The sequence below is a fragment of the Homalodisca vitripennis genome, chromosome 5 (assembly GCF_021130785.1).
Source record: "Homalodisca vitripennis isolate AUS2020 chromosome 5, UT_GWSS_2.1, whole genome shotgun sequence".
Taxonomy (NCBI): domain Eukaryota; kingdom Metazoa; phylum Arthropoda; class Insecta; order Hemiptera; family Cicadellidae; genus Homalodisca; species Homalodisca vitripennis.
In genome coordinates, this window is record NC_060211.1 from 114,399,894 (window position 1) to 114,419,112 (window position 19,219).

The 19,219-nt window shown below is 38.4% G+C and overlaps 1 protein-coding gene across 6 annotated transcripts in view; it reads right to left on the minus strand.

The window, feature by feature from the left end:
* The window catches only part of LOC124362746 (ephrin type-B receptor 1-B), a 282,208-nt gene that overhangs the window by 84,767 nt on the left and 178,222 nt on the right, over positions 1–19,219 (minus strand). For all 6 annotated transcript variants that reach the window (XR_006922494.1, XR_006922495.1, XM_046817494.1 and 3 more), the window contains exon 3: positions 6,980–7,059. Coding sequence is in view for 4 of the 6 variants with exons in the window: in XM_046817494.1 (XP_046673450.1) it covers positions 6,980–7,059 (80 nt within the window). In the remaining 2 variants the exon portion in view is untranslated. The remainder of the gene's footprint in view (positions 1–6,979; positions 7,060–19,219) is intronic.

Sequence of the window (19,219 nt, forward strand, 5' to 3'; positions counted from 1 at the left end):
ACGTCTTGCGCCATCACATTGTGTACAAGCCAACAATCCAGTACTCAAGGAACTCTTACGTCTTGCGCCATCACATTGTGTACAAGCCAACAATCCAGTACTCAAGGAACTCTTACGTCTTGCGCCATCACATTGTGTACAAGCCAACAATCCAGTTTTCAAAGAACCTTTACGTCTTGCGCCATCATGCGGTGTACAAGCCAACAATCCAGTACTCAAGGAACTCTTACGTCTTGCGCCATCACATTGTGTACAAGCCAACAATCCAGTACTCAAGGAAAAGGAACTCTTACGTCTTGCGCCATCACATTGTGTACAAGCCAACAATCCAGTATTCAAAGAACCTTTACGTCTTGCGCCATCACGGTGTACAAGCCAACAATCCAGTACTCAAGGAACTCTTACGTCTTGCGCCATCACATTGTGTACAAGCCAACAATCCAGTACTCAAGGAACTCTTACGTCTTGCGCCATCACATTGTGTACAAGCCAACAATCCAGTATTCAAAGAACCTTTACGTCCTGTGCCATCACACGGTGTATGAGCCAACAATCCAGTACTCAAGGAACTCTTACGTCTTGCGCCATCACATTGTGTACAAGCCAACAATCCAGTACTCAAAGGAACTCTTACGTCTTGCACCATCATGCGGTGTACAATCCACCAATCCAGTACTCAAGGAATTCTTACGTCCTACGCCATGCGCAACACCACAATTCATTTCTGATAACATCTGAGTTGATCTTCTCTCACACTTAGCCACTCTCACAACTGCTCGGTACACGTGAACGGTTCCAATTACATTTGGACGACCATTTGAAACGGGCAATAAACCAAGACAGGGTGAGATTGCAGCAGCGATCGCCGGTTCACGAGTCCGGAGCCGGTCGTGTGGTGCGGTGCGGGGATCGAACCGGGCCATCGCCGGGGGAAAGTGAGAGACGACTCAGCGGGCTGTGACGCCCGGTCAGCAGTCAGCACAACCTCAACTCTGGGAACTTAAATCAGCATCTTCATTCATTCAGTTCATATTCGTGCGGTGGAAGCGGGTTTCTCCTGTCTCCAACAGATGAAGTTACCGAGTCAGTATAAACTCACTGCGATTAGATATTGAAGCCTTTCCAGTATGTCTTCTTCCTGCTGCTACAGTTCAGTTGGGAATTAAGTTACTCATTCTTCGGTCGAACGTACATGCGTTTTTTTATTGTATAGAATTATAGTTAGTCAGTCTGTATATGATTGAATCAGTGCAAGTTCAGCTCTATTTTGTTAAATATATGTATGGTAAGACGAAATGTAAGAGTACATCGCTGACGAATAAATACAAAATATGGTTTGAGTTTGGAACTTATAAAGCCCGTATAGGAATAATGATTCAAAAATAATTTTTGAATTAAGTCTAGTTCTTCGTCCACCTCATACTAGTACTGAAGAATCAGAAATAACCGACGATGAAGACAGCGAGGCTACCAGGAGCTCGACGACACTGACACCAACCATACGTCTAGTCAACATATTGAGCTCTATATTTACGCATTATTAGTCCTAACAGATCGTCTACATTTGTCACGTCCCACCCTCCAGTCTCGGCACGAATATAGGGGGGTCGGTGAAACACTGATGAGTCGAGTGTCTCTGTCGTAACCAACACGTGTAGATTGATTTAAGTGATTAAATTTTGGACTACTCACATTTTAGGTAATGTACATTAAAATTGATACCCGTAATCAGGATTCCATAAGTCTGTGATATGACAAACAAACATGGTTGTCCTGGATTAATTTTGAAGTACTCACATTTTAACTAATGTACATTATTAAGATTGAAAACCTTAATCAAGATTCCATAAGTAAGTGATATGACAAACATGGTTTTCCTGGATTAATTTTGAAGTACTCACATTTTAACTAATGTACATTATTAAGATTGAAAACCTTAATCAGGATTTCATAAGCATGTGAGATGACATACAAGCATGGTTTCCCTGAATTAATTTTGAAGTACTCACAATTTAAGTAATATACATTAAGATTGATTCCTGTAATCAGGATTCCATATTACAAACACAAGTCATCTTCTTGGAATAATTTCAGTACTGCTTGATGTGTTTAAAATGTGTATTTATAACTCGTATCCATAAAAACTTTGATCGCCGTTACGCATAATAAGCCGATACAATTGAGTAACCAAGGACCCGAAATAACGTAACGACTTTATTGCCCTCTAACCTTTTGACCACAAACATATAAATAAAGCAAAATTAAACCTATGTACTAAGTTTCAAGTCACCAGGACATTTTTATCACGGTTTATAGCACGGACGGACAGATAGACAAGACAAGACATTTTTCGTCATTCATAAAGTTATAAATGCGTAACTGTTTAATTTGGTCATACATTCTACTAATAAAATTACTGCAGCGAAACACGATTACCTGAATCATTAAAATGTTGCAGATTTATAAATAGCATGATAGTTTAATCAGTTAGAAAATGTATGTCAAAGACTAATCTATTTTTGAATGGAAAGTGGACAAACGTTGCCATCTGCATATCTTAATGTCATTAACACTTGTTTTCCATTTTGATCAGGAGTGAAATTAAGAACAACTATTGAAAAAGATGTTTAAATTTGATTTGTCGTATTATATTCAGAATACTATGTTGTGGAAACATTAGTAAGGATTACCTACATAATGTATAGCTACGATAGAAGGCGTAAATATAATTTGCCTCTACCAACAATATTTAGTTTATGCTTTTACAATGCAAACATTTATTATTTTTGTTAGTGACAATATTCCATATTTAATACCTAAGTCATTTATACTTGGTCTTAATAAAACTACGGTTTAAGCTTAACGAGTTTATATGACGATGTAATGACCCAACCTTAAATTGTAATAAATACAAATGTTAATAGTTATAATTACGATCATCCATAACAAAAGTGTAAAAGTAAAACATCCATGGCAGGTAATGCTTTTAAAGCGCGATGTTGTACTGATAAATTTAGTAATATATCATCACAAAAATGTATTTAATCCTAGAAACGTACATTTCATCTCATCCTGAGATGTTAATAATCGTATAAATCAATTCCTTTATTCCTTTTTACTTAAAACAATGCGTAAGACTCCGGTTCGCCATAGACAGATACACCCCTGTTAAACGACAGGCACGTTTATAGGGATATATGGTATAGGTACCCGTTCTATTCAAGCATTCTTATAGTGGAAGCCACGACCCATCACCATTCCCTAGCCGTGCAGACGTTTGACCTTTAACCTCTCTATGCTTGTCTTAACAGCTTTACTTTACCACCCACTAAATTTTATTCGTAATGCCTGGTTAGTATTTGCTTGTAAACATTTTCTTCATAATTTATGGTCAGCCTCTGATGTTCAATTACACAAACAGATACCTAACTTCACCACCTGAAATTTAATGTTGTAATTGTATTTATTTTTTATATTAATTAACATTAACGTTTAATTAATTAACTTTAAATTTTACAAGTCAATTTTACATGAAAACAATTTATTATTGCTCTGTACAGAACGTTTTAAGCTTTTATTAATAATGTAAAGGACCTTTTAAAATCAAACACTGAGTGTGAATGTTGACATGCATGATTACGTCCCGGAATGAATGTATTATATATTCTGTCAAAGAACACGGATTGAATCGGTGTTGTCCATTTATAATCTAGGAGAGTAATGGTGCGTATAGCCCATGCGCGCGGGGGTTACTATTGATATCTCGCTTACCTGACCGAATATACCGCCGGGCCACGTCCCGCCGCACAAAGAGACAAATTTGTAGGCAGTGAGCAGGAGGACCGGGTCGAGCCGAGCCGGTGCGGGAGGATAAGGAGAGATAAGTGGCGGCGGATAAGCCGGGGATTTTGTTGTCTGAGCTGAGCACGTCTTGAATGATTAACCTCGGTGGAAATAAATCAGATAAGAAAACAGAGATGACAGTGGGAGATGTAAAGTGATCCGGGGACAGCTGTCTGAGCACGGGATTAGGCTTACCGTAACGTACTGTACCGGAGGCCTACCGTATACACATACCGTAATCGGTAAATATAGCAAAGATGACGGTGGGAGGTATACAGTAATCAGGGGACAGCTGTCTGAGCACGGGGTTAGGCTTACCGTAACATACTGTATCGGAGGCCTACCGTATACACATACCGTAATCAGATAGTATAGCAGGGACGACGGTGGGAGGCATGTAGTGATCACAGGACATTTGTCTGAACATGGATTAATCAGGCTTACCGCAACGTACTGTACCGTCGGCCCACTGTGTACACACATAGACTGTAATCATATAATACTGCAGAGATGACGGTGAAATTCGAGAATTCTCTACGTTGTAGAGTCCCAGCCGTACGTCTTCTAGGTACCGGATTTTATAATTTGATAGTACGGTATTTCACCTTTAAAAATAGAACTGATGAGTAAGAGCCGAGTTAAAATTCCAACAGTGTATGTAAGGTTTGTTGTAAATATTAATACTAAATGTGAGTAAGAGATCGCCTCCGTGTAATACAACACGCACAAGGCTGACCACTGCCCAACACTGGCGGCCGGGCCAGATAGACCGATACATCAACGACAGTTACAACACAATAATGATACAAGGGGTAGGGCTGCTATATTAGTCATGTGACGCGATTGCCTATGCCGTCCGCGTAGCGGCCCATCGACCCTACAATTACAGGTTTGTATGTGCAACTAAATTGAAGACTTAATCGGCGAAACTCGTTGGTGCATGTTTGAAGAAACCCGCGCCACTCGCTACCGCTGAAAGTGGATTCATGTATATTTATCTGCGGCCGACACTTCACCCTTTTTGTTGATCTGGTTTCACTCGCATATTCGCTTTCAATTTCCGCCGACATAGATCGACTTTCCCTAGTCAACTTGTCTGTTCCAACGTATGACAATTTAGTAAGAATTATAGTTATCGGTATGGAGGGTTAATTATGCGTACGGTTAGTATACTCCTGTACGTGCCTGTAAGGAAGAGACTCCGGTTATATTGCGTAGCTTATATCCGAACTCGGTAGAGTGTTCATTATATTTGTATCTTCTTAAATTCTGAATTCTATTCGTTAACCTTTCCATGTCACTGGGTCGGGTGAAAGAATCTCCAAGCTTGTACCCGTTGTTGCGCTTATTGAATGAAATTGGGACTGTTAGCCGTGGAAGATCGATTAAAAAGATGGATGCTCTACAAAAAATAGTTTTACAATTAGTTGAAGACGGTGTTCGAACAAACCGCCCTGTCAACTTACGTCTCAGCTGGGTCAGGAGCGCTACTGTATATGAAGCCCAAATTAGCCAGACACAACCAGTAGTGACATTGTCGTACAACGGTGCTGGTACGCGCATGCGCAGTAGAGTAGAGCACTCGAAGTAAAAAAAAATTCAGCTCAATCAGATGTTATTCTTCTAACGGAGATGATTTCTAACTAAGCTGTTTTACACTGTTTGACCGCTAGTACGAAAGTTTGGTAGTAAATTAATATTGGCCTAGTTTGCTGGTTAACTAATAGCGTCTAGCCCACCACTATCAGCGGAGTAAGAAATAAGGTAATTAACAATAAGGTAATTAATATGTTCCAAAACGATCATCATCCTCACGATTACTGATTTCTTACAACGTTTGTATTCAATACAGAAATAGATTCTCTTATACGTTCAAGAGAGCAGAGTTCATTTAACAGACAAATTTGTTTCCCTGGAAGTAATTCCAAGAAAATAATTAACTGTTTGAAATAAACATATTAAGTTATTGCCCTAAACAAATGGCATCCTGCAGAATAAATAACAAGGAAGATAAGTAAATGTTAGTGTTAAAGCGCTCCATTAACGAACCGAGGCCGGGGGCCGAGCCCCAGGCAGGGGGGCGCACGCACGGGACCGAGCAGATTCGCATGTCCGAGTCTAGCCGGCTGGGAACATAAATCGGGCCCAAAATATGGTCGACTTGTGAGTGGTGTCATTGAAGACGCGGTAGGGTCCGCAGCACGCAACCGCGGGCTTTCAATTACTGGCTGTAGCCGAGCACCTCGACCGTACCTACAGTGTACTCTACTAGGCTCACGGTACTGCGACTGTGGCGGTTAGTTGTAACAGTGAGCAATGAAAGGAACAGAAGAATGTTACAGTCAAACTTATTCCTCTATGTCACTACTGTCGTATTCTGCCCGCTCTGGAGCTACAATCAAATGTTTACTTTTTTCCATTTTTTTTACTTTTCTTTAATTTGCTTACTTACTCTTATCTTTGTTTGAAGTTTATTTTTGCCGATGGAAGGATTGTGAAAGAAACAGGATTTTCCGGACATTTTCCATCGTTCAGTGATCCTAAATGTGTTACTGATGTGTTACTGAACGATGGCACATGTGCGGCAAAATCCTGTACCCTTATCTTTTTCACATACAAATGTTAAAATATTACTGTTTTGTTCGAGTAAATTTTGAGTTCTAAAGGTCTTAATCATCTCCAGAACGAACTGCAGGAATTTGTACAACGAAGTAATTTTTCTTTGATAAGTTTTTGATGCAAAATTGTATTTCTTTAATAGTTTAATTTAGTCTAACACAGTTGTAACAAAGGTCACAAAATTTGAACTGTTAATCAATTCAAGAGCACAAAAAATTTCAATTACAATTAGTTGAGATTGATGAAGTCCTGATGATAGAAATAAATGGTACCGTAAAAAAGGTCTCGCTTAATGTTCCCCCATTTTTCGTATGGAGTTTCTTTCAATAACGGTTTTAATTGATACCACATTTTTAAGATAAAACGGTCCAAACGTATTTTCAAATTTGTGTTGGCCTCCCCGGGAATCGAACCCATGAACACTCGGTTACAGAGTTGCAGCCTTACCCTAAGCTACGTTTCAACTGTAATTTACGATGGATAAACAAGTAAAGTGTAAGTGTAAATGTAAACTCACCCCTGGCGTGTTAGCGGCCGGACCGAAGGGATAGCGTGTCCACTCCAGTGTGGGCTCTGTAGCCGTATCCAGCAGAACCACTGCAACATTATCACAACATATTACTTCACTTAGCAAACGTCGCCATTACTTTAATATTCACATTATACTGTATGCTATGCAATTGTAACATTATGTAATTAATAACAGGTGTATCTTACACTTACGGGTGGTTCTTCAGTAGTGTTTGTACTATCAGTACAGCGTTTTTATTTTAAAATAACTAGACATTATATTTATTATTATTTTATCACATTCTAAAAACTTAGTGGCTGCAGTATAATAAGAGGCCACCACCACAATATAATTATATTTATGATTATCTAAACCATAGAAATAAAAATGTTGAACCGAATTATGTTGCATAAAAATTATCTGTGTTGTGTATCTATAAAATAAATGTAATAAACAAAACAGTTTAACATTTAGTTACTTTTTACTGTTTTTGATTATATACTACGATTCTATTGTGGTGGTGGCCTCTTATTATACTGCAGCCAACTTATTCCCTTGTACATAGATCGTCTCGTATGAGTATATGTGATTCATATTTTTTACTTATTATAATTACTGTTAATTTAGTATTATAATATGTAACCCGCACAAAGAACAGCCTTTTTCATATTTAAATTGCTCCATGAATGTATGATAACCCTGAACTTTGTTATTGTTTCATTGTACATAAATAACAGCTGTTTTCCATACATAAATATGACAGTATGACTATAATGAATTATGCAGTGTACTTTATACACCGTGTCCCAAAAAAAACTGAACAACTTTATTAGATTGTAATTATTTTAATAACACACATATAAAAGAATTTTTTGATTTAAAGTAACACGCATAATCTTAAGTTATTTTGGGTACAACCTTTATTTGTGAACCTCAACATGGTTTCCATTGTTGGCAAAAAGATAGTCGATTCGGCTATCTAACTCTGCCCACACTCGATGACGCATTTCCTCATTAATTTTGGAAAAGGCCGTGATAATCCTTAGTCTCAATTCTTGAATGTTTAACACTTTAGACTTGAAAACCTGGTCTTTTACAAATCCCCAGACAAAAAAATCACATGGTGTTATGTCTGGGGACCGTGGGGGCCAGGCTATGGAACCACCGCGCCCAATCCACCGACGAGGGAAAGTGTCATCAAGTGATTCTCTTACAAATAAGTTCCAGTGCGGAGGGGCACCATCTTGTTGAAAAAAAAACGTTGGGCTGTAGGTCTTCTAGCTGTGGGTAAGCGTAGTTTTCTAGCATGTCTAGATAAATGTTACCATTAATTGTTTTTTCATTGAAGAAAAACGGGCCAATAAGTCTGTCATAGGAAATAGCACACCACACATTTAACTTGGGACTGTCTCGAACATGTTCCCGAACTTGATATGGTCTTTCTGTACCCCAAATACGCACGTTATGTTTATTCACTTTTCCACATACATGGAACGTGGCCTCATCAGAAAACACTACCTTCTTTAGAAAGTTCTCATCAGCAGTTAAACGATCAAGCACAGTAACTGCAAAGTGTTTACGTTTAAGTTTGTCATCTGGAGTAATTTGCTGCAAAATTTGCAGCTTATAAGGTTTCATTTTCAAATTTTTCTTTAAAATTCTTTGAACACTGGATTTTGATAAATTTAACTCACGTGCTGCAGTGCGAATAGATTTTTGAGGACTCCGTAGAAATGTTTGTTGCACGTTCTCAATAGCTTCATTTGGCAGTTTAGGCCTACCATTGTTTTTTGAATGTTTTATGCTGCCAGTTAACATGAACTTATCATACCAGGCTCGAATGCTGTTCCTTGATGGTGGATGGCGACCATAGCGTGTTCTAAACCTTCTTTGCACTACAATATCTGATTTGGTTTCAATGTACCACTCAACACACTGCGCTTTCTCCTGTGCATTCATAGTGACTGCTTTATTGTAGGTTATGTTTTGGGGTTAAGCAGTTTGAGCAAACAACAATGAAACAGCTGATCTTTACAACTAACATTAAAAAAAACTTTATAAACTCTACCTTCATGTGGTCATGCTTATAATAATCTAAATTTAACTTTGCGGATTTTATTAGGCTTTAAAGTTGTTCAGTTTTTTTTGGGACACGGTGTATTAAAAGGTTTTTTTACAATTTTTTTTACTGCGATGATAGGTACCTAAACTATTATTTTCTATGCGTATTTGGAATCAATCGAAAGCTCTTACATTCTAGATATGCATTTTATGGATTTATATAAATCCGAAAATAGGACTCTGATCCACTGACTTTCAAAGTTCCAATGTTAAGCCTATGAGGGAGTTTGTGTTTACTTTAAAACAGCTGAGGACTAAAACTCACCCGGTGCTCAGGGAGTTATTCTCAACCCACTAACCAATTTAATGTCAGGTAGTTGGTTATAACAAGAAGTACCCAACTTAATATCCACTTATTATTTTAGATGGCTTATACTTAAAAATTGAATAGTAGGTTTTAATTTTTGACTTCCATTTGATAAAAACGTTGACCAGAACGCGGAGCTAAAGTTTCTTTCGGAAATATTCGCATATCCAACTTCGGCTTCGCTTCATTCGTAAAACTCGATCGCGCAACGAAACAATCCGTTTTGTTTCTAGTGATGAAAACTAATATTTTTGTTCTGGCATAATTTTTCTCAGGAACTATTATTTCTTTGTAACTTAGTGGCTAAAGGAAACAAATCAACAGAAAATTAAGTGGGTGGTCTGTATCACAACGTCTGATATGCACTGTGTATGCAAGTCCAACTCTTTTGGTGACAGCAGCAACTACCTTCTTATGGTGAAAAGTTTGACACTACTACCAGTATTCTATTTTCGAAAATGTACTTGTAAAGTATTACGTAAAGTTTGATCAAAAAAATTCACGTGCTGACATTGAAATTAAGTTAAATTAAATTTTAAAAACGAGAATCAGTAAATTTTTATCATTTCATATTTGAGCGTGATCAATAATCCACAGCACGCAGGGGGATGCCGCATATACTTTATATCCCTTGATCAGCCAGCAGACATGCAACTGGTACTGGCTAAATAACTTGTTTCTGTCCCGATAATAAATCGATCACTCTAGTTCCAGTGCCAACACGTCACTCAAACGAGAACAAGGTTTAACGCTTATCTGTAAAAAATATTAATTGCGCTTTTATTGAAATATTGAACCGTTCTAGCTTCGCCCCTTCTGATGCAATCGACGTTATAAGTAATATCCCCGGAGCCGTACATTGGATCTGACTCGACAACTTGTTACTATTCAAGGATGCGTTTTTCTGCGGCCACCAAGCGAGGCGTTTCCGCAATAGATAGCGCTCGATACAAATTAATAAACAGAAGTAGGGTAATGTTGAATGATGTAGATACTGTACTGCAGACATATTGGCCGTGTCCATGGCAGCACGGCACGCTGCCAAGGCCGTGTTATACACAAATATTGACAGACTGGACACATAAATTACTAGTCACAACAGTTACACTATTGGGTTGGGCTAATGCTAACTCTGGCCTAAATTTCATTTATTCGGCACAATGCTGGCCGATGTCAATGTAGCCTACAAATGGAATTCGCTCGTTTCTGAAAGCTTTTATTTGTTATATAACGGATAACGCGGTTTTAATAGTACCGACTGTTTACTATGCGACTGGTGTACAACACTCATACACTCACAACTGGCTAAATCGAACTCAATATTCTGACAAAACACAAATAAAGGTGAGAATCTATTCAATAGATATTTAATTGTGGTTAAATCGATAGGGCGTTTTCTGTAATCATCGGAAACAGCCTGAATCAGATACAAAATAACGGTAAAACAAACGTACAGTGCTAAGATAAATTAAAATTCATTTGTAATGGCGGTCATCTTGGTTGTTAGACGCATAAGATCAATGTTAACCTCAAACACTTATGATCTTGTTTTTGTTCGTAAAATTATAGGAGCTATACGCTTCCACAGGCTTTTAAAGATTTATAGATTTTTGTTTATAATGTTAAGAAATTTTAAACGTACATCTTAAATACTCAATACACATACTGTAAGAATCACAAAACATCGTTTCGATGCGTATTACTCAGATCTTTAAAAAGAGATAGCAATTGTGATTCAACGATCAGAAACAACATCGTAAAATGTTTGAGGTTTTAAACTTTGTTCTTGAGGGATAACACTCAAAACCATTTCATTACAGAGTGCTCTCACCAGTACAAAAATGTTAGGGATATTCTATGTTTATGAAATTACTAAAATTAAAAATTGTCATATTTTTAAACAATTCAAACAATAAAATGATACAGATAAAGACTAAACATAGCACAATATTTATATTTATGTTAATTAGTGAAACAAATGGTCTCAAAGCGATAGTGACGAAGGTGACTGTAAGCAAGCAGGCGCGTGGGAACATTTAATTGCACATAAAACGTTAACGAATGTTGGCCGGACTACCGCACGGCCTGGCGCACACTAACTGCGAGTCGGAGGAATCTATTACACCTCCGGTACATATTGTGACCCGGCGTGGCGCGGCGTCGACAAGGCAGGAGGGGTCATATACAAGCTAATAGTTTTATGAGTGACCTCGCGATGGAGGAGGGGGTGGGGGTGGGGTTATTAATCGTGGCCAATTTCTCATTAATTTACCGAGAGTGATGTTGACAGTGAAGGTGCACACACGCACACGCACACTCACATACGAGGCCTCCGCTGAGAAAGAATGCGGAGAGGGAAGGTGGAGCGGGAGCGGGAGCCGGTAGGACGAACCATACGGTTCTCGGTCTGCCCTGCCTCGGTAATTAACTTGCCAACATTTAATTATCCACAATGATACTGTAATTAGAACATATTTCAGTTGGTACGCCTGATCACTGTGATTGTTGGTTCGGCCGCGGTGATATATCAGAGGTGGAGGTGGCCGGGGTTCCCAGCGGCCGGTCGGAGTACGCGTATAAAATATTGTACAATACACTGTGCCTGTCGGGGCGCCGGAAAGAGCTAGCGACAATTAAGTCGGCAAGGGCGGCAATAGGTGACAGGTTTTCTATGGTGAAACACTTTACGGGGACGATAAAAATGTGTGCAGTTCTAACAGCGACAAACACTTAGCGACTAATAGAGAGACCGGTCGGCAGAGTTATCTCAACTGCAATAGTGAGTGCATTGCGGCGAGTGCGACCTCTCACGGCTCAAGCGTAACAGAGTGCACGCCTCTACTCCAGAAATGTGCAATGGGGGAGGTGAGCCTGTGACATCATAGTAGTTCCCACACCTACAGCTATTCCGTGGAATCATGAACCAGCATAAATCTTCGCGTTTTACGCGTTCCTTTAGTGGCAGATTCAGTGGACAGGATTTATACACATGGAGCTTTAGGGTACATACAAACAGAGGCGTACCTAATGAGGTTTTAACACTTTAAAGCTAATTTGAGGTAATACGATACAATCAATTTAGGCGATATAAGGTATTAAGTATATAAACGTATTCAACTAACATTGTTAAATCAAATAATTCGACTTGTGTACAGTATTATCAGCAGATTTCTATACGAGATGGCACATCATAGCATGTGAATGGCCACCGAAGGCTTCAGGAAGTGTATATCGTACCCGAGTAACTTAATCCAACGTCAAAATCATCGTATAATAGATTTGAGCCAGGAAAAGTTAAATGTGTATTGCATCGTCCACGATGATTTCCTGCGGGATATAGTAATGCTAAAGCTCAGAGTTCTGAAGTAGTGCAATTGGATTTTGGTCTTAACTTTACTTTACCGCCTACTCAATTTTATTCGTAATGTCTGGTTAGTATTTGGTTGTAAACAGTATATTGATGATTTGTGGGTCAACCTCTAATGTCCAATTACAAAAACGCAGATGGATTTTTTCAGAGACATTGTACTTTAGATATCTTTGGTTTTTGGGTAGAACAATTTGGTTTTTGGTCACCACGTGGAGTTATAGGCATTTCCGTAATTTTTGACAATGTTTTAACCAGGCCCAAATCAATAGCTGATGACCGAGATATAAGTTTTCATGCTCTCTTATGAATTAAAGTGCAATGAATGACCTGCCGTAATTAAGAAAAACGAAAAATGCGTGTATTTCAATATAATGTAAAATAATAAAATTAGTTTTTAAATACATAAAATCACGTTGTTCCCTTCACTCATCTTTCCTACACCTCTAAACTTAAAACCTGTAAAAATATTCTAATCCTTGTCTTCCGCCGTTTTTCTGTGGGCCTGATTTATTTTTCCTGTCTTCAAGAAATTGAAAGGACTATGACTAAACAAATTAAGATTAACGCCCTAAAACTGAGATTGTCAAGACAAATGCGACTTATTTCGTATCCTCGTGACTTGCAGTTGTCTGCTTGGAATTGTGATCTAACCTTGCAGCAGAGTACTAACGATTACAAGGTGGTATCTCTAAATTTCGTCTGTCCTCAGTTTTATGATTTATGACGCTATAGGTAGGATACTACAGTACTCGTACAGTGCGCGATCGGTACCTCGTATGAACGCAATTTTAACAAACCTTACTCCAATCCTAGAAAGTTACCTCTAATAGTGAAAAATAGGATTATAGTATTCAACAGTGATCTGTTCAATCAGCAAAGGAGGGAAGTGTGAACACGCTAAGTCCACTTCCCCCACAAACGAGTTGTATTTGTGGTTCATGAAAAAGGAAATGCTGAACGATGGCTGAGTGATGTAAATGGGGCGGCAGGCTCAATAAAACATGCAGGAAGTAACTGGGCCAATTTTATTTGTTTACTTTTTCCATTTGCAGGAAACAGAACAAAAGCGGCACTACGTTCAGAGAATCAGCAATAATTGAAAGGATTTTTTGCAGGACGCAGCGCAGGGGCGATCAGTCGGCAATAGACAATAGCAGTATGATCGATTCTCTATCTGCGACACAACCCCCCCCCCCCCCCGCTACACCATACTCCGCCATATCTGGACTGTTTTATTCTAATAGCATTAATTTATCATTATGAATGTCCAGTGGCCGCGGTTTGTTTCTGCTATCTGTGGCCGATGAAATCATTAATTATTAGCGCTTCGTTGCGGACTGGAATAATTCACTTAATTTAATTTGTGTTTGTCGTCTAAATTATGTTCTAGCTTGAATTAATGTCACAGCTTATAACTGCTCAGTGTTATTTATGTAGAGCATTAAATTAAGACTTTCTTTCTAATTGTAATCAAATTTAATTACTGTACACTTGTACTTGTACACTTATATAACTGTAGGCTCTATCAAACGATTGTGTAATGGTTTAGAAATGAATGTATAAAATTCAACGCTCTAGCTTCTAAAACATCTTAATAAGAAACGTATTATTGAGTTCATGACTTACACAACATTACGTCCACTTTAATACAAAACGTTGTAACGATTTAGAGACACTGGTTTGTAGCGGATTCCGCCACAAATATTGCGTATGTGTCGCAGGGGAACTTGCGACTTGTGCGGAATTGATTCTGGAAGAAAGCCACACACAACACCAGACTGTACGGCCAGAAATGGGGTGGGACTAGGAGAAGTGCTTGAACACAGGACTTACAAGAGGGGTCGTCTTTCTCACAGTTCCCACCGTTCTTGAAATTATTTCATACTCGCTTAACCCTCTTTTTACAGTTTTTACTTAAACAGAACAGAGCAGTGTACGTCACCGGAACACACAATCTTCTAGATATATATTTCAACTGCAAACGTCAAAAACGTTTTAGAATCATTTACAACTTTGTAATGATTTTGATTACGTTAAACACTGTTTGGCTGTTAAGAGTTAAATGGAATTCCAGAAACTATTTGATTGTAGATTTGTTATAATTTAACGCATGTAAATACATTTTTGATGTTGAAATTTAATAAGCCGACCTCGTTTTTGCCCTACTGCACTCATGTTCTCAAAATTACAAACTTAGCTGAGGACTTCAAGAAGTATAGTAAGGGGTTATTCGAACTGAAGTGATAAAAAATACTGGTCGGCCAGGACTTGAACCCGATTTATATCACTCGGCTATCGACTTTCCCATTGTTATTTATAATAACCAACATTTAGGAAAGAACCAAGATTAAAAAGGAATCACGCATTTATTCTTCAGAAATATTGTTTATTTGCCTATCATTGTAGTTAATACGTTTTTGTGAAAACCTTGTTTGTTATATAAACAGCTGTTTCCGGCGTGTATCTGAGTAATTGGTTGTCATCATGAGAATTAATTATTTCCAGAATCTCACTGGTTAGACTATTTGCTCAGGATGGTGAATAGAAGATTATCCGTTGATACTAAGTTGAATTGTATTTGATTTTAATGTTATTAGATTTAGCAAATCGATGTATTATCCAATCTAAGAAATGTCTTAGATTAAACCCGAAGTTTACAAGATCCATAAATTTATGCCTGAGAGAACTTTGTAAGATAACTAAAAAGAGGTCACGGTTTTTGACGTAATTTGTCAATCACAATCTACATACGGCCGTGAAACGCAGTTGACACATTATTAGTATTTTAAACTGGTTTAAGAATGTAAATTAACCTTTGGAAAAACATGTTATGGTTGAATTATATTTATTTTTAATTCAAAATGTATGTCTAATCTTGCAGGTACTGAAATTGTAGCTATGCCGACTATATTGCAGTCTACTAGTTGTTAACGAACTACACGACAAAACGAACTAGTAGGTTTTTAGGCTGGTATTGATGACAGGTATGGGTCATTCATTAACTTTCTGTAGATTATCTGTGTTCTCTTTCTAAAATACTCATTTTAAAAACAATAGATAAATATTTTAAATTTATAATTTTAGGGAGAATCTTGTTTGTATTTTATAACATGAGCATTTGTATTATAAATTACTTATACTAATATTTTCTACGTAATATTACTGTAACAAGCCCGATTGTATCCAGTTACGGAAATAATAAAAATATTTGTTTCTCAATTTTAAATAAATGTTTAATCCTTTGCGATGCTATAAACATAGCAATTTTTATCGGGCCGATTAATGGGTTGACTAAGCTATTCAAAGTTACTGTCCATAAAATAAAACGCAGATTTTTATGGATGGTTTTATGGTGTGGACATTGTGTTAATTACTGTAAGGGTTGACAAGCGGTGACGGCGCGGTGGCCGGGTCACCCACGTGTACCGGAGACGGCTGAGGACTGTCACTACAGTATTGTCATATCGACCCGCACCCACCCCACACACACCCCTCCGCGGCCCGGCTACACCGGCACGTACTGTCAACCCTCCCCTCTCTCATTAGAATATCCTCAACTACCTATCGAACCCACAAATGAGAAACTCGCCACTTATTAATAAAGTCACAGGATTGCTGTAATACGAGTTTACATCTCCTCGGCACGAGTTCAATGTATATGTTTACGTAGTAAAATCCACTGTTTAATTGCAAAGAGATTTAATTTACAAAACAGATTTGAAAATCGTAGTTTTAAGATAATAATAATATGATTTTTAATAGTATCTTGTAAACAGAGTGTGCTCTGTATGTTTATTTGTTAGTTGTAGCTGTAAAGTTCGTTGTTAACGATGGAAGGTTTGACGGGATAACACGAATTCGGACATTTATCATCGTAATGGTTACAAAAGGTTTAACACAACGTTTCGAGAATTGGAATCTATCCTCTTCGTCAGGTTAGGAAGGTATTAGTACATACACAAATAAAAATTTATGTTTGTAAAGCACACGTGATAGGACGAAGAGTGTCTGCACCAGCCAACCAGTTTGTTTGTTTGTACTGGCAAAGCCAGAACAGTTCCTTCCTAACAAATTTAACATGATACAAAAAATGATTTAATCTTGATTTATAAAAATAAATAGTAATGGATAAAATATAAAGTATCGGATAAAAGAGTATAAAATAAGAGTATCGAAGGACACGATAGATTACAACGAAGCATTATCGCATATGTGTTCAAATAAAAGGACGGAGTGTCATATGACCCTGAAGCTAATAGAGTAATTGGTCTTCCTTAGACTAAGAAGAACCTATTTAATAAGTTCTCTATAGAACCTTCCTATCAAAAGTTACTGCACAGACAGATCGAAGGACAAACAACACGTTTTTAAGGACCTGTGTTATAAAAGATGTAATGATGTAACTCTCGCATTCATACTATATACGAATTGCTGGGATCAAAAGACGTATCTCATAGCTGACGTACGGAGCTCGGCTACATACAATCTTCATTTTACTATGCTGAAAATTCCATAAAAATGCTGTACTGATAAGTAGACTCGTTGGCCCATATGACAATCATTTAATTTGTGAACAGTATGTATTCCACATTCGCACTAATAGCAACCATATACCGTACCGCTAAGAAACAAATAGATCTCCCGTTCTTACTCCTCCAACACTGGGCATGCCAACACATTGCTGTACAAGTTTTATGCACGACATCGGTGTATTTACCACTATATTTCTTGTTTTTTACCTTGCATGCTTAACATTAGTGTTTGGCACTCGAAATACAGAAGAAATTCAATTCTCAAAACAGCGTGTCTCAATTTAAATCAACGACGGCACATGTCCATGATTCTGCAATCATGTGGTATATCTCCAGTCCAGTACAATTATAACTATTCAAAGGCTGTTGATACAACTCCTCAGCAAATGTACAGGCCAGTGACCGACAGTCTTAAAGGGATCAATTCAATTTCAGCCCTCGCTACAATAAAGATCGCAGTTCGGTGCATCCGTACCTTACACGAGTTCACTTTTCCTGGTAAATGGGGCGCGGAAAGGAAGGAGTTTCTTCATTAATCTTTGTCCCAGTAACAGGTAGGGTGCAGCTAATACGGCAGGAGCACATCAAGGCACATAGCGCACAACACAAAAAGGTAATCGGGTAATGAGGGGAGGCCAATAATGCACGCGTGCAGTCCTGCTATTGTACCCTTCTACCCTCCCCGGACCTGCTCTACAGGACCCTCTGTAATCCTGCTGCCGTTCCTCAGATGTATCTTTGATTCATTTCCCAAGAAACAAAAGGTCTTCATGAAGTCTGCCATCCAAGCATGATCGCCCGGATAGGTATGAAAAGTTAGTTCTCATATATGATCGTTAGTAACTGTTATACCACGACACATCTCCCAAGTAAGGGAAACGTCTACATGAAGTCTGCCATCCAAGCATGATCGCCCGGATAGGTATGAAAAGTTAGTTCTCATATATGATCGTTAGTAACTGTTATACCACGACACATCTCCCAAGTAAGGGAAACGTCTACACGAGGTCTAACACCCAAGCATGATCGCCCGGATAGGTATGAAAAGTTAGTTCTCATATATGATCGTTAGTAACTGTTATACCACGACACATCTCCCAAGTAAGGGAAACGTCTACACGAGGTCTAACACCCAAGCATGATCGCCCGGATAGGTATGAAAAGTTAGTTCTCATATATGATCGTTAGTAACTGTTATACCACGACACATCTCCCAAGTAAGGGAAACGTCTACATGAGGCCTAACACCCAAGAATGATCACCTGGATAGGTATGAAAAGTTAGTTCTCATATATGATCGTTAGTAACTGTTATACCACGACACATCTCCCAAGTAAGGGAAACGTCTACATGAGGCCTAACACCCAAGAATGATCACCTGGATAGGTATGAAAAGTTAGTTCTCATATATGATCGTTAGTAACTGTTATACCACGACACATCTCCCAAGTAAGGGAAACGTCTACACGAGGTCTAACACCCAAGCATGATCGCCCGGATAGGTATGAAAAGTTAGTTCTCATATATGATCGTTAGTAACTGTTATACCACGACACATCTCCCAAGTAAGGGAAACGTCTACATGAGGTCTAACACCCAAGCATGATCGCCCGGATAGGTATGAAAAGTTAGTTCTCATATATGATCGTTAGTAACTGTTATACCACGACACATCTCCCAAGTAAGGGAAACGTCTACATGAGGCCTAACACCCAAGAATGATCACCCGGATAGGTATGAAAAGTTAGTTCTCATATATGATCGTTAGTAACTGTTATACCACGACACATCTCCCAAGTAAGGGAAACGTCTACATGAGGTCTAACACCCAAGCATGATCGCCCGGATAGGTATGAAAAGTTAGTTCTCATATATGATCGTTAGTAACTGTTATACCACGACACATCTCCCAAGTA